This window comes from Ascaphus truei, chromosome 13 (genome assembly GCF_040206685.1).
Source record: "Ascaphus truei isolate aAscTru1 chromosome 13, aAscTru1.hap1, whole genome shotgun sequence".
NCBI classification, from domain to species: domain Eukaryota; kingdom Metazoa; phylum Chordata; class Amphibia; order Anura; family Ascaphidae; genus Ascaphus; species Ascaphus truei.
In genome coordinates this window covers 19,409,684-19,430,648 of record NC_134495.1, presented here as the reverse complement: position 1 = coordinate 19,430,648, position 20,965 = coordinate 19,409,684, and the positions used below count along the sequence as shown (strand labels likewise).

General features: G+C 48.1%; 2 protein-coding genes across 4 annotated transcripts; one reads left to right on the top strand and one right to left on the bottom strand.

Moving 5' to 3' along the window:
• The first annotated feature begins 2,110 nt into the window (after positions 1 to 2,110).
• Positions 2,111 to 12,689, top strand: LOC142464976 (aldehyde dehydrogenase family 3 member B1-like). Its single transcript, XM_075568771.1, has 10 exons — positions 2,111 to 2,469; positions 2,967 to 3,168; positions 4,014 to 4,124; positions 5,595 to 5,715; positions 7,290 to 7,375; positions 7,564 to 7,645; positions 8,291 to 8,677; positions 9,455 to 9,621; positions 11,314 to 11,413; positions 11,744 to 12,689. The coding sequence occupies exons 1-10, from the start codon at positions 2,414 to 2,416 to the stop codon at positions 11,938 to 11,940; spliced, it is 1,509 nt and encodes a 502-aa protein (XP_075424886.1). The 5' UTR covers positions 2,111 to 2,413; the 3' UTR covers positions 11,941 to 12,689.
• A 2,303-nt stretch (positions 12,690 to 14,992) lies between these two features.
• LOC142464974 (corrinoid adenosyltransferase MMAB-like) lies at positions 14,993 to 19,892 on the bottom strand. Of its 3 annotated transcripts, none has more exons than XM_075568767.1 (9): positions 19,736 to 19,891; positions 18,812 to 18,873; positions 18,587 to 18,680; positions 17,923 to 17,980; positions 17,638 to 17,710; positions 17,117 to 17,214; positions 16,604 to 16,668; positions 16,198 to 16,257; positions 14,993 to 15,548 (listed from the first exon to the last, which is right to left on the bottom strand). In XM_075568767.1, the coding sequence occupies exons 1-9, from the start codon at positions 19,843 to 19,845 to the stop codon at positions 15,461 to 15,463; spliced, it is 708 nt and encodes a 235-aa protein (XP_075424882.1). In that variant the 5' UTR covers positions 19,846 to 19,891; the 3' UTR covers positions 14,993 to 15,460. The 3 variants fall into 3 exon arrangements, with proteins under 3 accessions (XP_075424882.1, XP_075424884.1, XP_075424883.1); XM_075568768.1 differs by having other exon boundaries at positions 15,523 to 15,613; positions 19,736 to 19,892; XM_075568769.1 differs by lacking the exon at positions 16,604 to 16,668.
• Between the last annotated feature and the right edge of the window lie 1,073 nt (positions 19,893 to 20,965).

Genomic DNA, 20,965 nt, shown 5'->3' with positions numbered 1-20,965 from the left:
CTCTTTCATGCTCTCTCTCTCTCGTGTGTGTGTGTCTCTCCTGTGTGTCTCTCGTGTGCGTGTATGTCTGTCTTTCACTCCTGTGTTGGAGTGAATGTCTCCTGTATGCTCCCTTTAAAGGCCGCGCTTATAATCCCGGCGACGTCGCGTCAAAACAAGTTGATTTAATCCGTTGTGGGTGCGATGGCGCGGCACAGTAACAAATCACTGAAGTCAATGGAAATTGATTTTTTTCGGTGACCACCGCGTGACGTCGGGAGTGAGGGCGAACCGCTCACGGCCACGCCCCCCGGTCGCAGTCTCTTGTCTCCTACACTAAAAGCTGAAATCGCTATTACAACGGCGACAGATGCTGTCACGCCATCGCCGGGACTATAAGCGTGGCCTAAAGTAAAAAACATTGGTTAAACCTATTCCCTGAACCCCCTCGCGCGACCAGCGATCCATTGCTTTGCAACAAACGGTGTTAAAATACCGGCGATTAGTGAGTGCCTCTAGGCTTCGGATCAATGCACTTATTCCCCCCACACGCTCAGTACGGAAGTAATTTACTAACGATCAGTCTTGTGTCAAAACGAGTTTGAGAAAATAACACCAGCTTTTTCTTTTGCCACTCTGGCACAGCAAGGAAACAAGATGGCGTCGCTCATGTTTTTAAAAATATGCATCATGTCCTGCAGACATAGGGCAGTGTTAAGTGCGATAGTACTCATAGAGTAGCAGAGAATAATTTACAAACCTGGAGTACCAGTACTCTCCATTTTTTTTTTTTTTTTTAGACATTCTTTTAGTTTGTAATAAAAAAATACACCCCCCCCCCCCCCCCCCATAAACTTCTTTAAAATAAAGTCAAAATAGCTTTGTAACATCGTATGTATTGTGTGGAAAAACGGCACAGTAATGCTATTTTATGGCTGGGGTGCTCCACTCCAGTGCTCAACCACCCCCCCCCCCCCCCCAACAGGTCCGGTTTTGAGGATCTCTGCGTTTCAGCACAGGTGGCTCACTGAACCAGGCACTGATTGAGCCACCTGTGCTGAAACTGGGACATCCTCAACCTGACCGTTTGGGGCGTCTTGGGGACTGGAGTTGAGCGCCTTGCCTTGAGGCGTGACTGTCGAGGATTACGTCTTACAGTAGAAAGATAATTGCATGTAATGGCGTGGGTTGCTGAACGTGAGGATGCATGTGTCATGATCGGGGTATGAGGGGTTAATGGGATCTGTGTATATGTTGATCTGCATCCCCCTGCTTCAGCAGAATTGCCCCAGGTCTGAGATGTATTCCCCCAGCAGTCTGTGTTATATTCCTGTATGTGTAGAAATCATGTCGGGAGGGAAAGGGTTAACCATATTGTGTATATGTTGATCTGCATCCCCCTGCTTCAGTAGAATTAATTGCTATGTTATATATTAACATGAAGAGGGTTAACTGTGTATTTGTCATAATGTAAACCCCATAGAACCATATCTCTGTATGTGTTTGTGCTACAAGGCTGAGATTTGGATATGCTTTCCTATGCAACGAACACAGGTTGCATAGATATTGTTAATCTGATTTAAAATATGGGAGAAATAGTTATGTTATCGCTGTTTTTACTATAACATGGATATATGTTTGGAAGCTCGCCAAATTGCCCCTTTGATATGTAATTGTACAATCAAAGGAGGCCACTTGAAAGCCTCATTGCATATGCAGACAGGTCTCACAACTAGGTGATAACCATTTCACCTGTCAAAAGTGACACCCTACATGAAAGACCCCTGCCCAAAAAGCATTTTTTTGCTAGACAGGATGGCAACGAAGGCATCATGTCATAGTTTTTTATAAATTGGCTGGCCAAGTAGCTACAGGGGAGGGTTGTATTAATGAGGGGCTGGGTAAACCCAGATTTTTGCGTTACCTGGCAACCTGTGATTGGGTCAAGAGAATTGTTCACCAATAACTGAACTGCCATGGTAGGAATGGGGGTCTGCATCTATATAGTTGCGTGCACCCCTTATTCCTGTGTTGGTTGCTTGTTGCTGTCGTTTTTGTCGTGCTTGTTGTGACCTATAACAACTAAGGAGCTGCTATTCGGCTGAATATCTCCTTGTCCCACCTCAGTAAGTGTAAATATTTCTGTAATGTTATTTGCTTGATGTATTGTCTGTTCTGCTCATAGGAAATAAACTCATTCAGTTTACTATATCCTAGTCTTGTTCAATCTGGCCCGGTTATTGTATATATGTGCTATTCTCTCGTGACAGCATGGTGCACCTATGCAATGTTTTACTATACGTCTGCTGGTCCTATATTGTGCACCTGTAAAGTGTTAATATGACCGGCTTCTCTTTTACATTAAGCATCCCAATGAGCTTTCTTTAACCCTTTGGATGCAGGCAGGTACATCGGAGCATGTGGATCAGAAGCTATGAATACCTCCAACGCCTCTCCTTCCCCCGCCCGTTGGTTTAGGGTGTTTAAAAGGTAAATGCCATACTAAAGTGCAGCAAGAGGTTTAAAGCTCCAGTCACACCTTAAGGCACTTTAACGGTTACTGGTCCATTTCTCAGGAGAGTCTGAATGGGCGAGTAGTAGTCACACAATAGTTTTGGGGTTCCTTTTTGTTGCCCTAACCCCACCCTATCCTTATCAGAGACCCAATGAAGATAAGGGGAGAGAGGGGGCCTTTACCTGTGCAAACTCTGCCTGTGCAAACTCTTAACAAAGTGATATCACACAGAAGAGCAAACGTAGGAAATCATACCCCTCCCAAGTCTCGGTTCAGTGTTTACAAACAGACTTTAATAAAAAATATTTTTATAAATACTGAAGTGTCAGCTTTGGGTACAAAAGGCATTAATCATCCAGATGCCACCCCTAAACAGGTCACTGCCATTAGTGCACTTTTATCCCACGTGGCTGTAGTGGTCCGGTCACGTTTTCAGCATGATGCTAATACCCGGTTTCCCCGTTTCCCACAGAACGATGTCGGGTGACAGTCACACAAGGAAATCGTCCTCGTCTTCCCTGGGTGAAGATGTCCTGAGGAAATCCCGAGAGGCCTTCTCATCCGGGAAGACCAGGCCTTACGCGTTTCGGGTCTCCCAGCTGGAGGCCATATTCCAGATGCTGGAGGAACACGAGATGGAGTTTGTGGAAGCGTTGGAGAAGGATATGCACAGGGTCTGTATCCCCTCGTGGGGCACCAGATTCCATATTGCCTACAAAATTCTCCCCCTCATGTACCTGCTCGCCTCTTCTGCTCTTCTCAGTACTGGCTTCTCTGTCCGACGCGTTTCTACTGCTCTGTCCTGCCTCTTCTCACCCTGCTCCTCCGTACCTGCTCCACCCCGTCTTCAAGACCCACTGTACCCACTCTTACCGTCTTCACCTTTGTGGTATAAAATTGGCATTCCCACGTACTCCTGTCTCTGTGTCTCACAATGCACCCATTAGACTGTAAGCTCTTTGAGGCAGAGATATCCGTACCGCAAATTGTATTGTATAATATCTCTGTAAAGTGTTACGTTGTAGGGGATAAGAAGACAGTTGTGTGTTGCTACTGTAAGACCAAATACCTTCTCTGCCTAGCAATGGGCAAACCCAACAGTCGGTGTGATGGAAGCTTTAGCGTACGACAACTTATTTTTAACTTTTGCACCACACAAAATCTAAATTCCACTATTTTCATAAAGAATCCCCTTTCCCCAATGTGTAACAAGTGTGGATCCTTTTTTTTTTTTTTTTTTTTTTTTTTAAATCTGGCACAGTACCTCTACTTTTTAAGCCACTGATCCATCCCATATAAGAAACCCTACAGAATGGGCAGAGGAGGTGGGTTAAGAGGTTTGAAATTAAAATGGAGACACCGGCACTGTTTGGTGCCAGTTGCCCAGCTCGGGGCTGTATCTTTCTTTGACCACATTTCGGTGGGTTAAGAGGTTCTTGTCCGCTGACCAGCACTGCGTGTCTATGTGAATAAAATGCAGGACGCCTGCGTTGTGTATGTAACGCTGTCCTCTCTCTAGCCCAAGTTTGAAACGGTTTTATCCGACATCACCACGGTAAAGAACGAAGCGTTGTATGCCATAAGGAACCTGGAGAAGTGGATGCAGCCAAAATACGTCCAGAAAAGCATGGTGGGTACATGTAACCCCTTCACGGCAAGCAACGCAGCGCTGCAGTCTGTGGGACGGGCAACATCTGACTAAGCTCTGTGTGCCCCTTTCTATAGACATACTTTGTCTGGTGCTCTTGTCTGTGTATTGTGTGCCACGTGCTGCATGCCGTGTGTTGTACTTGAAATTATTTGAGATAAAATAGTGCCCTCTGTGTGCTCCCCTCTCTGTGACTGGACCTCCCTGTCTTACTCGTCTGTCTCTCAAATCAAATCGGCTTTTTTGGCATTAGAGCATTCCAGTGTTGCCAACGTTTGTATGAAAAGTGGGCATGTTACAATATGTACAAGGTAGATGGGTACTAGTTACACGTGGGGTTTTAGGGGTGTCTCGGTCTGACAGGTGCTGCTATGTTTTTATTCTTCCCCTGGGAGGGTCACCGTTTTTCTCTCCTATATTGTTGACATTCCGGATCTGAGCTGTGAGTTTCTGGAAGTGAGCGCTCCTCACATTGGTGTGTTGTGCAGCAGGAAGTGTCATCTCACCCCACGGGGCGCAGTCTGCGCGCTCTTGCTGTTCACCCTCGCAAGGCAGTCTGCTCACCCTTGCTGCTCACCCCTGTGGGGCGCAGTCTGCTCTTTCTGGTCTTCAAGCTCTGTCTGTCGGTCTCGCTTTCAAGGCTGTTGGAGCGCAGTCTGTTTTGGCACAAAGTCTACGTCTACTTTAGGTCTTTTACCCTCCGCAGGTATGGTGTCTGGGTTTTGCGCCTCTGTAGGCAGTGGTAGGTCTCCCACAGGTATGGTGCCAGGGTGTAGGCAGCGGTAGGTCTCCCACATGTATGGTGCCTGGGTGTAGGCAGTGGTGCATCAACCACCGGTATCGTGCCTGGGTTTAGGCAGAGGTAGGTTTCCCTCGGGTATGGTGTAGGCAGTGGTAGGTCTCCTGCAGGTTTGGTGGTAGAGTGTAGCCTCCTTTGTAGGCAGTGGTGGGTCTCCCACAGGTATGGTGCCTGGGTGTAGGCAGTGGTAGGTCTCCCACAGATATGGTGCCAAGGTGTAGGCAGTGGTAGGTCTCCTGCAGGTATGGTGCCTGGGTGTAGCCTCTCTGTAGGCAGTGGTGGGTCTCCCCCAGGTATGGTGCCTGGGTGTAGCCTCTCTGTAGGCTGTGGTAGGATTTAATTTTTCCAGATCACCACATACTATTCCTTCATTCTACTGGTGATTGAATACATTTGGTGTTGTGAAAGGGTATTGCTCTGTATGGTTTTGTCCTGGATGTGAGGACAAGTTGCCTGATGGTGCACGGATTAGTAAAGATCGCTTGGCTACTCATGGCTCAGTAGCAGTAAGACTGTTTGGTGGCTGTTCAGGTGAGCCCAGTATTTCCATGCTCTTCTGGTGAGCATTAGACATGTGGTCCAGCTCAGCCCGGCATGTACTCTGTGTCCTCTGTTTCTCCTCTCTCCTTCTCACGTTCTCTCTCCTCCCACAGACTTCTTTCCTTGATGACTGCTTTGTGCAGCGAGAGCCGGTGGGGGTGGTTCTTATAGTTGGCGGTTGGAGTTTTCCCATCCAGCTCAGTCTTATCCCACTGGTCGGAGCCGTCGCTGCAGGTGAGATGCGCCTGCTGTAACCCGTTCACTGTATGCCTCCACCCGCTGCTTAGGTGGGGGCCTGGGTCCTCCTCCCTTCTTACCCAACACAGCCATAGGTCAGACAAATGGAAACATACTACAGTGACATAAATAACACAAGGATATTTATAGTGTAATTATCGCTAGGCACCAAGATAACAATATGATTTAAAAAAATGAGGATTATTCAGTACATACACCATGCAGTTAGAAACAATTCACAAGAAGCTGTGCAGGTGTGTGCCCTTTGTAAAGGTGCCGGCACACAGTTGGAGCTCTTGTATGGTGTAGGAATGTAGCAGGCCTGTGCTTCACAAATTCTTTGGTACTCTTTTACTTGTCTTGCAATGAGGATCTCCTTTGTGGCTACGGGTGCTTCCTAATCTTCGGCAGATAGCTGTTCCACTTTGGCTCCACTCCTGGAGATCTGTGATCTGGTCCCCTCCCCCCAGCGTCTGTCGCGTCGCACTGCTAACTGACTCCTGATCGCAACGAGGTCCCTCAGGGCCGCAGCAGCTCTGCCCCAGCTCTCCCTTATTCCCGCTAGACTCCAATGCCATTGGCTGAAGCAATGTCCATCATAAATCACATGCTGAGCAGACCTTGGAGATGAGCCAGGCAGGGGATATTGGATCTGTGTCGGCTGCATGCACTTACAAGGGGATTACGTACGTGCAACCCCCTTTGAGATTACTATGGTCTTAAGGGGTTAAATGTGTGGGCCCACACAGTAACGCCCCTTCCCCATCACATGGTGCCGGGGTGACTCGGCAGAAGTTAAGCCCCGCCCCTTTCTGCCTGGAGACGGTGAGATCAGACTGGGCTATAAATAGTAAGGGGAAAGCTTCTGGAACTCAGATCCCGGGAGGAGTTAAAGGGATCTCACTGTGAATAGTTATACAAGTTCCTATGTGTAGGATATGTAAAGTATCCCGTTTTATTGTTTTCCAGTTAGGGAGAGTACCCACACAAATGGTCCTATACTACTACTAAGGTTCATGGAGTCTGCATGCGCCTAAAGGGGGTTCGACAAACCGCAAATCCTAGGCATAGTTGGACCAGCCCCATTGGAGGTCCATAGCTGGCTTTCATCCAGGAGGCCACATGGTGGCAGGCTGCTCCAGGATGGGGAGGCTGATCATAGTAGTACCAGACTTGTCGGGGGCCCAGGGAGAATGGTGCAGGGGGACCCTATAGGTATCATGAAAATTATGAAGTCTTGGTACATTCCCAGCGGGCCGGGATTGGGGAAGCTAGGGGAACCATGCAAACAGTGTAGACCAATGACACTCCATTGTGTGTGTGTGTGTGTGTGTGTGTGTGTGTGTACACTCAGACTTTGTATAAGAGCTAATAAAGCTGCTCTTTGAATGAATAGTTCCTGGCGCCCATCATTACATACCAACGCCCAGCCTGCACCCTGAACAAGGTAACGCATCCCGAGTAGCCAATATTGGACACTGATGTAAACCTCCCTAAGTGTTGGGCAGGGAGGGTTATGTATGTAGGTGGGGCTCGGCCATTAAACGTACCCTCTTCTCTCTCTCTCCCAGGTAACTGTGTGGTGTTGAAGCCGTCGGAAGTCAGTGCTCATGCTGCTGACCTGCTGCACCGACTCCTCCCTACATACCTGGATAATGTGAGTTGGGGCGAGGTTACAGCTGCAGTGGGGGACCCTAAAGACCATCGCACGTCCCTTAACCCATTCACTGTCAGAGGGGCTCTGCAATGTGCCGCAAGCAAAGGGGTCAATCAAAAGGATTATCTTACTGTAATCTACATTTTGGGGCTTAAAGTTGTTTAAGTCACTCTCCCGTTTCCTTGCAGAGCTGCTACCACTTGATCTCCGGAGGGCATAACGAGCTGATGGAAGTACTCGATCACAAGTTTGACCACGTGTACTATACGGGTAACGTTGCCCTGCTCCTTATTGGCGCCCGCATTTACTCCCGTAGTGTCTGAGCTAGGAGCAGTTGTATTACTGCAGGCCACCGCCACATAAGGGCTTCAAAATCCGTTGGTTCCATGATGAATGTAATCGCCAATATGGTGCTACTGTCCCCTTGCCGTGAGATTAAAGTGTGGCAGATCCTTCCTTCCATGGTGTCGCTGTACCACCCTGTGTCTGAGGGCACATTCCAGATCTTGGGGTCACTGTCACTTTGCATGAACGGTAAATACGGGGCCACAGGTGTCACTGCACTGGTGAGGGGCAAGCTCTGTTTAGGTCTGTCACCTTTTCAGGATGGATGGACATCTCTAGTGTGTTGTCACTTGGGAGGGACACTATGGGACATAATTCCTTCCTGTTTGTGGTCGCTTGATGTGGATGGGACAGACTTAATGTGTCAATGTTGTCTGCGGTCTCTGTACCCGGCAGGGCGAGTGGCAGTCTTGATGTCTCCAAGGTCCCCTTTATCACCGTCATTGTCACTTTGCTAGGGTAGACTCCATGAGCCATATCCCTTCCTTTCCATATCCGCGTATGACCTCTCAGGAGGACGCACTTGACGTGTGATGTTTGTGACATGCTGCGATGTCTCTGCTGTGACAGGTGACAGTACGACGGGCCGGCAGGTGACGCAGGCCGCCACCAAACACCTCACCCCCGTGTCTCTGGTCCTGGGGGGAAAGAATCCCTGCTACGTGGACAAGTCTTGTGACCTTCCCGTGGCCGCCCGCAGAATCGCGTGGGCTCGTTTTGTGAACGCCGGCCAGAACTCTCTGGCCCCGGAATACATCCTATGCCAGGCCGACGTTCAAGATGCTCTCGTCCACGAGCTTTGCTCCTGCGTCCGTGAGTTCTACGGGTCTAACCCCCACGAGTCCCCGCATTACGGGCGCATGGCCAGCGCTGAGCAGTACAAGCGGGTCAAGGACCTGCTAACCTGCGGACAGGTGGCCTTCGGGGGACAGACAGATGATGGTGACAGGTACATAGGTAAGAGGTGACTTCCAAGCCAGAGAACACGAGGTAACAATTTAAAGGTGCAGTCCCCTACAATAACGATGGCTTCTATCTTGACCTAACTACTCACTGCGTAGGTCCCTAGCTTGATCTCTGCTCTCGGCCTCTCTCTGTATCCCCAATTGCCCCCAACTGCCACCAACTGATTTCTCTTGTCTCTGGGCAAGAAAAGGGGCAGGGCTAAGCTCCTGCCTGGTGATTGGCAGAACACCATCACCAGGGTGGTTAACTAGACTGGCCCTTTTACTCTATACAGTAGCCCCTATAGGGAGGGGGTTACACCTGTTTAGAGTAAAAATTACTGTAGGGGACCGACGCGTCTTTAAATGAAGTTGGTTTGTAAACATGATGAGCTGAGAATTGAGGGATTTGATTTCCTCTGGCGGCTCCCTTTTGTATGATATCACTGTGCTGCACAGGAGTTTGCACCGGCAGAACACCCCTTTCCATAGCTTGGCTCTAACACCGGGTCAGGGCGAGCTATGGGTTGAGTAAACACGGGCCCTGCTGAAAAGCAAATTCTTCACTTCCAGAACACCCAAATGTGCCTATAATTCGGATTTTTACATTGGTTTAAGGAAGACCTTTCCACAATGTTTTCAAACTAAAAGGATGGGACCTTTTTTGGAAACCATAAAAAAAAATATTGGGGGCCATTAAAACTTTTGTTGGCCCTAAGACTATTCCAGGAATCTTTGAAATGTGTGTGCCCGTTGGGCAGATACGTGGTTAAGTTTCCCTCCCTTACAGCCCCTACAGTGTTGATCGATGTCCAGGAATCCGATCCCATCATGCAACAGGAGATTCTGGGGCCCGTCCTGCCCATTTTACCAGTAGACACGTTGGACGAAGCCATACATTTCATCAACAGGAAAGACCGACCTTTGGCTGTATATGTATATTCCGACAATCCGCAGGTACTGTAAATGCAGCATCACCCCTTGTCCTATAACCAGGATTAATATTGCACGGGGCTAGGGTTGCCAGGTGTCCAGCATTGAATGACAAATGAGAGGCAATACTGCACATGTATGTGTATACCGGTATTACCTCTCTGGACATAGTGACCTGACCGGCTGGGGGGTCCATAGGATTTCCCAGAGTAGGACTGTTGCTAGGGGGCTGGGCAGCTTCCTTCATAGTGATTGGCTGGCTGCACTACCCAGCAGCAATCAGGACGAGGTGTCAGAAGGCTGGGGGTGGGGCCAAAGAGGAGGAAACGGCATGGAGCTGGGAGAGGAGGGGTGTGTATGCGCTTTGAGCACGTCACAGCTTTCACCATTGTGTCCAGTATTTTTTTGAAAAGCCACTTGGCCACCAGACACAAGGGGAGTAGAAAGGGGGACATGGAATGTGTTTGTTTTTTTGTTTTGTTTTTATAGTTCAATCAAAAAAAATGAAATGTGCATTATAAAGTGAAAAGCTGGATTTTTTTTTTTATTATTGTAGTGAAAATGTTTTCCATTTTTTTTTTTTATTCCCTCTTGTAACAAGTTCTGGGTTCAATTCCTCCCAGGACAAAACCAATCGCAGTGCCACATTTATTAGGTTCAATGTAGCAGACTCCATTTTGTTCTTGAAATAAAGAAATCTCTTTTGAGGGCCTCAAGACTTGGTCACTGTCCTGGTGTCTTGCACGCCGGTGGCTTCCATGACACGCCCCGGGGAGGCTGGATCACGTACTGAATTCCCACGGAGCACAGGACGCGCTGTGCCTGGCAGGGCAACGGCAGAATCCTCTTCCGTTTCCAGGACAATGGCCGCTGCGGTCACGTGACCGAGCTGGCCGGAGGGGCCCGTGGCACTCAAAGGGTTAAATTACCTTGAGTAATCTTTACTTATGACAAAAGTAAGATCAGTTTATAAACTGTGTATAGGAGAGTTTTTAATAGAGGGTTTTTTTTTAAATTTTATTTCCACAAATTATGCTTCAATTAACCACGTGACAGTCGCAGAAAAATTACAAATAGAATGACACAAAAGATTTTTTTAAAAAAATGACATTTCTAACACCAGAAGCAAACAAGTGAACCATTTTTTTTTTCCTTTGTGTGTTTGTGTATAATGGTTAAATTCAGCTTTCACCTTCCCCAATTTTGCTGAAGTGCTCTGTGTTTCATGCTGATCTTTGTAGTGGTTGAAGTGGTGTAAACAATTGCTAGTTCCCATGTGCACCACCCAGACACATTTTTGTGTGCTGTCTAGTATATTTTTCTAAACACTTGCTAGTGTTTCATTTAACAAACACTAAAATGTAACATTGGGACAAATCTATATCTCGGAGAGGTTTATATACCATACTCTTTGATAAAGCGCCCTGAGCGTGAAACATGTCCGTTTTTGTCAGGACTTTGTCCCTGTGTTCTTTTAACCCAATAAATCCTTGCAAGTAATTCCGGTGTCCCATGTTGCATTGGTGAGGCTGTGCTCCAGTTCCTGTTTGGATTCTGCTTGCTATATACCTTATGCACCAAGGAAGGGAGTCTTGCTAAATTGAAGAACTGTAAATAAGAAGCTAGTGGCCACTCTAGCTTTTAAGAAATGGAAAAGTATTAGGACTCTGTGCCTCGTAAGAACCCCACACTTTAACCGCTGGACTCTGATTACAGGTCACTTCTGAGATTATGTGCAAGACTTCTAGCGGAAGCTTCTGCTCAAATGACAGTATGACGCAGAGCTTGTGCACCAGCCTGCCCTGCGGGGGAGTGGGTAAGGAAAGCCTTATAATATTCCTATACCACCCCCATCACTGCCTCAATATCCACCGCACCCCACCCTCCCTACCCCCTCCCAATCTGTTCTCCTGCAACGTATAAGACGGGGGTGGCCAACTCCAGTCCTCAAGGGCCAATAACAGGTCAGGATTCCAGGATATCCCTGCTTCAGCACAGGTGGCTCAAAGATTGAGCCACCTGTGCTGAAGCTGGGATATCCTGTTATCGAGGCCCTTGAACTGGAGCTGGCCATCCCTGGTATAGGGCAAAACCTGTCATCCATCTCCCGAATGTAACCTTTTCTGTCAACCACCGTGTACCGCAGGAAACAGCGGCGTGGGCATCTACGGAGGCAAGCACAGCTTTGCCGCCTTCTCGCACCGGCGCGCCTGCCTGCTACGGAATAGCGCGGTTGAGTGTGTCACCTACCTGCGCTACCCTCCCTACACCGAGAAACAGCTGCGTCTCATGCTGTGGGCCAGCTCCCTCTCCCGGAGAAGCAGCTGGTGCCAGATTTTATAACGGACTATGTACTCCCTGAACGGTGCCCCCTCTCCCTGCTGCTGTGACGAGCCTCGCCAAACTGTAGGTTGTTGCATATTCCCAGAATCCTTTGCGTCACCAGTGTTGCATGCAGTGTTTTATGCAGGCATTTGGATGCAATGCACTGAACTAATGTTCTTTCAGCAAGTAAAGAGGGAGGTCCCGTGTGGCACGTACGGCTAACAATTGAAATGTATTTTGTTTTTTCATTTAAAGGAGCAGTTCTCCTCCCCACCGCTCCACTTTCTCCCCCTCCCCCCCTTTTCATTCTTTTTACATATGCAGGGGGTCTCCTGGGTTGAACCACGTTCATCCCAGCTGCGGAGACCTACTGGTTTCCCAGATACCTGCCGGTAAAACGAAAAAAAAATGGAAAAAAAATAATAAATTTAAAAAATAAAAATGGTGAGTAAGGTGCGGAGGAGGTAAAGCTGTTTGTCCCAATTGGGGTTTTAGCTCCCCTACACACACTCACTCTAAATTCAGGGGTGGATGGCATACTTGTAAGCAAATGCTTTTATAAACAGGACTCCTGAATGTAAAGGTAGCTGGTGAGTGTCTTAAAATGCTGGTGCCATTTGTAGCCGTAAAGATGATATTTTCTGAGAACTAGTTTGTACTTTAAACTTTTTGCCTTTTCTCTCTGTATTATATGTATGACATTTTTAGAAAAAAAATACAATTGAAAAAACATTAAAAAAAAAAAATTATTAATAAAATACATGTAAACAGCACCCAGCCGCAGTAATTGGTCATTGTGCCCCGGGATGAAAGCGCTTGCCGGGGTGAGAGACCCAAGACGTTAGGAAGAAGCTATAGCAAAGTGAGCGCTCCTGTTCACATGGCACAGAATACAATAGGAGAAACTGCAGTAGAGCACATACTTGAGGGGGCAAGGAAGTGATTTAGGAGTCAGAGGTGAACCCAGAGGCCTACATTTACCAGCTGAAGAGCATGACTTTAAGATGGGGATTGGTAAATGCTGGGAGAGCAGAGTGTCACCGGTAAGGTGCCGAAAGGTGAGGGGTTTCCGACGTCAGAGTGCTGTAGACAGATGGAGCAGAGGAGATGGCCTTCAGCAGAACATATGGAATTGGCTATTGAGGACCGATAGCTCAAGTCTGCTGGGCTCTTATGTAGATAGAATGCTGAATGTGGGGTGGGTGTGTTTGGCACTTACCATGGCCACCTAATCTTTATTTGTATCACTAGCTCTATCTGCATTTGGTTTTCCAATATTCTGCTAATCAACCTCAATTGGAGACTGGGACTCCAGCCACCAGGTTATCGGAATCTAGAAAGTGTTCTGTGAAGCACATCCAGCAACAACCACCTTTCAGCCCATAAGCATCAGTTCTGATCAGCATGTTGCAGGTTCTTTGAGAATCAGTTGCAATGCCATGTAGGCGAGCAGTTGAATTTCATAGGGGCCTTTGACAAACACACCCTCTCCCCCTCACTATTCAATCAAGTATTTTCCTTATCAGAGAGCCGGGAAGGGGATACTCTGGCTGTACAATCTCTTGCTGATCACACCCTCCCATCTCACACCCTCCCAAGTCTAACCTTTAATTTATCTCTTTTTTTTTTTTTAATTTTATATTTTATTAACGTATTCAACTGAAAAGCTGGGGAGGGGGGGGAGCTGTCCTGCCTATTTAATAAGATGGTTTAACCTTCCAAGACAAATTTTTAATTTTTTTCAATTATGATGCCAACCAGGAAGGCAGCATTACAGCCCTCCTGTTTAGCCTATAACCACACATATCACCATCCTTGAGGCATTCTCTCAAGGGTTAAGAATGAGCCTCTAACACAAGCAGTGCTATGCATTGTGTTATTATAGGCTAGGCAGATTAGTGTAATGCTGCCTCCTGGTTGGTTAAAATTCTGGCCATTATTGGCACCTAGCCAAACGTTGATATAAATGCAACGCTGAATGCCTGACTCACAGAGCGTCCAATAGGGGGAGATGAACCCATCAATCAGCCAGGAGGAGGGGAAAGTAGCAGGCGGGTGGGGGTGTGTGTGTAAGGTGAGGCCATATGGAGGGGTGGTTGAGTGGGGGTTAGAGCCAATCAGGAGGAATGGGGGGCTGAGTGGAGTGGGAAGGGGTGAATGCCATTGGCAGAGCAGCAGGGTCTGAGTGGTGGCTTACCATTGGCAGAGCAGGAGGGTCTGGGTGGGGGTGTACCATTGGCAGAGCAGGAGGGTCTGGGTGGGGGTGTACCATTGGCAGAGCAGGAGGGTCTGGGCAGCGTACCATTGGCAGAGCAGGAGGGTCTGGGCAGCGTACCATTGGCAGAGCAGGAGGGTCTGGGCAGCGTACCATTGGCAGAGCAGGAGGGTCTGGGCAGCGTACCATTGGCAGAGCAGGAGGGTCCGGGCAGCGTACCATTGGCAGAGCAGGAGGGTCCGGGCAGCGTACCATTGGCAGAGCAGGAGGGTCTGGGCAGCGTACCATTGGTAGAGCAGGAGGGTCTGGGCAGCGTACCATTGGTAGAATACAAATAATTAGCCTTTGATAGTAATAATCTGCACAGGAGAGGCAGATGCTGGACAATAATGCTTTTAATAATGGTATCAGATAGAGATTTAATTCATTCAAACTGCATGTTGGGGGACCAGATTCTATTATCATACATTAGGAGACACAGATGTTAACGCTATTGAGTTCTTTGCTATGATTCTTGGAAGACTCAACTGCCCATATTTTATTTTAATTATAAAGTGCCACCCCATAGAAGGGTACATTGTGAGATGAAATGCAAGGATACATACCACGCATTACCCTCTCACTCATTTAGTGGCAGTCCACAGATACGTGGATATGCCCATATTAGGGCTTAAATAAGTATACCTCATGAGATCTTTGCTTTCCCACCTTATAAAAGTTACTCTCCTTTTTAAATTTCCAATGAGACCCCCACAACCATGTCGCTGGAATTAGTTCACTTTGGTCCTAGGAGGGATTGCACATTTAAGGGGCACAGGGCAGACCATATCCCAAATAGTCATATCAGACAGGGACTGCCAGTATTATTTATTTAGAAGATCTTTTACAAGTTGATACATTTTCTTTCAACTCTATTGCCGTTTCTCACCCAGGCGGATTGTTCCAGGTTAATAGCATGGTTCAGGCCCCATCAGGTTACTTGTGCCATTGTTTGACCTCTGCAATTTGGAATGGCTCTCTGGTCAGCATCTTTCTCTGACCTCTTCTTGCATAGGAGGTGTAGCAGATAACACTAGCTGATGAACCTTATTGTGGAGCAATGCATCGCCAGGCCCCTCCAGCAGCAAGAGGGGCTAACGCAAACACATGTTATCTTCATCTGTAGGTCTGTACCCAGAAACCTTTGCAGCAGCACAAGGTCAAGTCCATGTATGTCTGGCAATTCAAACCATTGTTCACCCTTAGTAATGCTGTGCCAGTCACACCAGCGAAGGGTTAAATGTAAATGCAACAGTTCCTTTGCACCACATTTGGAGTCCGACTTCATGGGTGTGTCCTTGTGTAGACCGTTTCATTCCTGCCTTCTTCCTTGGCTGCGTACCGTGCCAACGTGAAAAGGTAGTCGCTCAGCCTGAAAGATGGTTTGAGGGATACAGCAACTCCTTTGCCAAGACAGACATGTGATGTGGTTTATACCTAATTAATGCAAAATGTACATGATCAAGTCCTCTACTGCAGGGTGGAGGGGGCCTCCACTCCAGCCCCCCCCATTGGTCAGGTTTTAAGGATATCCCAGCTTTAGCACAGGTGGTTCAATCAGTCCCTGCTTCAACACAGGTGGCTCAGTCTGAGCCACCTGTGCTGAAGCTGAGAAACCCTGACCTGTTGGTGGGGCTTGAAGACTGGAGTTGGGCACCCCCTGCTCAACTGTGCAAGCTCATATATCCTAGGGATAATAGGAACAGATCAGTGACGTGTGGTGCTGCGATTGCTCAGGTAAAAGAAGGATAACTGCTTTTGCCATGGAGCGATGTAGGCAGTGAAGACACCACTGTGAATAAGGCTTGGTCCCCGCTGGCTGCTGCAGCGCTCGCTATAGGCGCTGCGGGGACAAGAGCTGCCCCTCAGTGGGGCCGGGGCCGCTGCGCAGCGAGTTTTTCAGGCAGACCCAAAAATTGTGATTAACACTAGCGACAGAGCGCTAGGCCACGCTCCCGGCGGTTCAGCCAGTAACCCTTCATGCATCACACACAGAGCTGGCTCTAATTAGTATGATTTACCTGTTCAAATATTTGCCAACATTTGGATCCGCCTCTCCCGACTGTATCACCCTGAACACACTGGGAAGAAGAACGGAGGTAATTACTATCTGAATCCAAGTACCAGCATTGTGTAACCTTGGGCAAACTAATCGATCACCTTGTGCTTCCTAAAATGTAGAATGTAAGCTCTATGGGCAAGGGGAATTAAATTATTGTAGGAGAGTGGTTTCCGGTGCCTACAATACTACTTTTCAGTTCAGCGATGTCAAACTACATGTACAATCAGTACAACGCTGATAATGACTGTTTTAGTATCTGTTTAACACTAAGGTCAGTCTGGCCGCCTAGTATTTCTTTGCGGTAATAATTCCCTGAGGTTTTATTGCTCTTAGAGTAATAACCAGCTGGTAACTTGCTTCCTTACATCCGCTCGGCTCTTCGGCACACCGATCGGGCAACGTGAAGGGCTGCGCTGCTCTTACCGCCGGACTGGAAGGAGACAATGTATGGGTTAGTCCTTTAGTACAGTCACTCGGGAGATAAAAAGTATCCTACTTTAAAATCCGGTAATATGACCCAAAGCAGCCACATCACTGGTTCCCTAGTAGTGGCCCTTGGATGAGCCATATTTCCCAGGCTATTCTTTGCGGTTTTGAGCATCCCATGCTGCATGGGATGCTGGGAGTTGTAGTTTTGCTTGTGATGCTATTCTATATAACATTATTGGACTCTAGTCCACATGTATACGGTTATCCACACAAGTAGCTTCTTCAGTATCAAGAAGGCTGAATATAAAGTGTATTAGGATCTCTATTCTATTAAATCAAGCTTTGGCTGTGTGCAAATTAGTGGGGAGCAGTTGGGTTATGGACCAGATATAGGAGTAAAGGCTGAAACGCTGTAGGTGTGCGCGTGCGTGTGGTTGTGTTACACATACAGGTAAGATGAAGTTGGTCAGCGGGGGAAGTAGAGCGGTGTATTTATCAATCCATTGCTCCAGCTCCTGCACGGGCGCCACACTGAACGATGTTCTGACTGCGGAAAGGACAAAATGACGGGATGGACAAGCTGGGGATTGGTTTCTTCTTCACATCCCACTCAGCGCCCCGGACTCCCCGGTTACCGAGATAATTACTGTGGTAGTGGCCGCTGCTCCTCATGGAGAATCCAATATGGCCATTGCTGTAGACCAATAGGAAGCCGCAACCAATGATGTGGCGGCTTCCTATTGGCCCAGTGAGAAATGAACAGCCATAGTGTATCCTCCCAAGGGAGCATGACCCCGGCATGTACCACTGTAATTCTCAGGGGAGAGGGAAGGGTCCCCAGCACTGCAAATAGCAAGGTTCAGCATCGGAGGACACCATGGTTCCAATTATGTAAAAAAATTAAAATATAAAAAGAATGACTCGGGATTAATCTGACAGTGTGCCCTGCAGAAATCGTTGCAAGAATTACCTTTGTGGCTTTCTCTAGCTGAAGACAGGGGTGTCGCAATGTTTGATCCAACATCCTGCAGCATACACTGGATCTGCAAGTTACAACATTAAGTTACAAATCTCAATAATGCATTAACTCCCTAATATACGAGTTCTGCTTTATAACAGATCCCTGATCAATACAGCTGTGTCATTTTCTCTGGCTCCTAACTAGCCCCCTGCCAAAAGCCGATAATTCTGCAGGGTCCCAGTTTAGCTCTCACATTAAATGAACATGAGAACGCTGTGCATCTGGGGAGCGTACCTTCTCCAGCTCCGACACAAATGGGTGATCTGCATCCAGACTGAATTCTCTGGCAAGCCTAGGAAGCAAATGAAAAAGTGATATGAGCAGCCATCAGAGACCACAAACATCTTCAGAATATCAACTTCTCCAGTCTCCCATATCACCTTCTTAAGCTGCGATTATTGTGCACGCGACACGAACAGAATATAGTAGCTTTATCGGGGCGGCCATAGTCCACGCAAGGGAGAGAGACCGCACGCCAGAATTTTGAGCCGACAAATAATTTCGTATTTTTGCGTCACGTGAGCGGTTCAGCCAATGAGGGCGAGCCAGCCTGGTGATGTCACAGCCACGCCTCCCCATCAGAGTGCAGGTATCGCTCGATGTGACTCCATGCACTTCGTCTCACACTATAAACGAAGACTTAGAATGAAGCTCCTTGGAGCATAAACCTACTACTGTAATCTATTGTACGTAAAAATACTTCTACTTGTCTCATTTTCACTGGGGAGGGAAACGTTTAGATAGCTACATTTAACCTAAGGCTATGATCCCGCTGGAGGCTGCTGCACACACGGCTCATTGGTGGAGTGGAGTGAGTCACGCCGCCAGCTTGCACTGGGGACTTAGCCTAATAAACATGTCGCTTTCAGCACTGCCCATGTAAAGTACAATGTGTTACCCGATAGCTGAACTCAGTTCATCCGTTGCTCCCAATGCTTCAAACACGACATCATCTTTAGGTCTCCTTTCACCTGTGTAGGTGCTGGAGAACCCTGAGAACAGAGAGTTGGAGGATTCATAGGAGAGAATGGGACCCGGCGCCTACAATCCTGTTTTAACATAGCTCATATCATCACATTTAGATTATAGTTGCCAAATCAGAGACAGACACACACACACACACCTTTGTCTCCTGTTTTTGTGTAGATCTTTGGGACTTTCACAGTCTTGGGCTCAGGTGCTGAACTTTTTTGTGGGAGAAAAAACAAACAAAAAAAAACATCACTCTTATTAACCCCGGTGTGGCTAAGAAATATGGGAGAGGCAGGCCAATCAAAGCTTATTAGAGACCAGTCTCATGTATCTGCATGTTAGGTGAGGGGGAGGAGAAGAGGTACGTGTATTCAGAGGGAATGAGAGGTACGTGTCCCAGACGTCTCTGTATTAGGAGGGGGTGAGATGTATGTGTCCCCGATGTTTCTGTATTAGGAGGGAGCAAGATGTACGTCACCCCAATGTCTCTGTATTAGGCAGGGTTGAGATGTACGTCATTCCTATCTCTGTGTATTAGGAGGGGGTGAGATGTACGTGTCCCCGACGTTTGTGTATTAGGAGGGGGTAAGGGATACATGTCCCCGATGTCTGTGTATTAGGAGGGTGTGAGGGGTACATGTCCCTCATGTCTGTGAATTAGGAGATGGTGAGAGGGACATATCCCTGTATTAGGAGGTGGTGAGATGTACATGTCCCCGTGTCTGTGTATTAGGAGGGGGTGAGGGGTACGTGTCCCCGTGTCTGTGTATTAGGAGGGGGTGAGGGGTACGTGTCACCGACGTCTGTATATTAGTAGGGGGTTAGGGGTACGTGTCCCTGACGTCTGTGTATTAGGAGGGGTACGTGTCCCTAATCTGTGTATTAGGAGGGGGTGAGGGGTGCGTGCCCCTGATCTTTGTATTAGGAGGGGGTGAGCGGTAGTGTCCCTTATCTGTGTACTAGGAGGGGTGAGGGGTACGTGTCCCTTATCTGTGTATTAGGAGGGGGTGAGGGGTACGTGTCCCTAATCTGTGTTTTAGGTGGCGGAGAAGTATTTATCCGGCTCCTCTCTAACCTCCCCTCTTCTCCCCGCACACAGTATCGGCTCCTCCCCTCTGCTGCTGCCACTCGGGTCCCCGCTGTTCTACTCAGAACGCATCGGATGAACACCCTGGCGGCGGCCATGACACCAGCGCTCGCTCCGCCCACAGCTCACCCCACCGCGGCGCGAGCCCTCGGCACAGCCACGGGATTGGCTGGACCGTGCCCTCGCGGCCACGCCTACCTTGTGCTGGTGGGTGGTGCCTGACTCGGATTGGCGAAGGGTCGGGGCGTCCATCGCCTAGTCGTTGATTGGTTGGAGGGATGTGGTGGCGTCACGCCTTCCCTGCTCTCATTGGTGGAGCGGAGTGAGGTGCCCGCCTGCTGATCGCTGATTGATTGAAAGCTTTGTATTGGCTTTAGGTTCTTTAGTTGTATGTTTTATTCATCTTCTTCTGTCACCAGGAGCTGCAGGTAAATACTCCCCATAATACTCCCCATAATACTCCCCCCAATGTCACTGTGTATCTGTCACCGGGACCTGCAGGGAAATACTCCCCTAATAACTCCCCCCTAATAATATCTGTCACATCCCTCAATACTCCCCCTAATAACCCTGTGTATCTGTCACATCCCCCAGTACTCCCCTAATAACCCTCTGTGTCTGTCACATCCCCCAATACTCCTCCTAATAACCCTGTGCATCTGTCACACCCCCAATACTCCCCTAATGTCACTGTGTATCTGTTACACCCCCCAATACTCCCCTAATGTCACTGTATCTGTCACACCCCCCAATGTCACTGTGTATCTGTCACATCCCAGAGTGCTCCCCTAATGTCACTGTGTGTCTGTCACATCCCCCAATACTCCCCTAATGTCACTGTGTGTCTGTCACATCCCCCAATACTCCTCCTAATAACCCTGTGCATCTGTCACACCCCCAATACTCCCCTAATGTCACTGTGTATCTGTTACACCCCCCAATACTCCCCTAATGTCACTGTATCTGTCACACACCCCAATGTCACTGTGTATCTGTCACATCCCAGAGTGCTCCCCTAATGTCACTGTGTGTCTGTCACATCCCCCAATACTCCCCTAATAACCCTGTGTATCTGTCACACACCCCAATACTCCCCTAATGTCACTGTGTATCTGTCACATCCCAGAGTACTCCCCTAATGTCACTGTGTATCTGTCACATCCCCCAGTACTCCCCTAATACTCCCCTAATAACCATGTGTATCTGTCATATCCCTCA

Excerpts from the sequence above, each read along its gene's own strand:
- LOC142464976 (XM_075568771.1), top strand. The coding sequence starts at position 2,414 with ATGAATACCTCCAACGCCTCTCCTTCCCCCGCCCGTTGGTTTAGGGTG. Across the intron at positions 8,678-9,454 it reads TGATGGTGACAGGTACATAG|CCCCTACAGTGTTGATCGAT; the intron begins GTAAGAGGTGAC and ends CCTCCCTTACAG. Across the intron at positions 11,414-11,743 it reads CCTGCCCTGCGGGGGAGTGG|GAAACAGCGGCGTGGGCATC; the intron begins GTAAGGAAAGCC and ends CGTGTACCGCAG.
- LOC142464974 (XM_075568767.1), bottom strand. The coding sequence starts at position 19,845 with ATGGCCGCCGCCAGGGTGTTCATCCGATGCGTTCTGAGTAGAACAGCG. Across the intron at positions 17,711-17,922 it reads TTGTGTCGGAGCTGGAGAAG|ATCCAGTGTATGCTGCAGGA; the intron begins GTACGCTCCCCA and ends TGTAACTTGCAG. Across the intron at positions 16,258-16,603 it reads TGCCGAAGAGCCGAGCGGAT|TGTGTTCAGGGTGATACAGT; the intron begins GTAAGGAAGCAA and ends TCTTCTTCCCAG.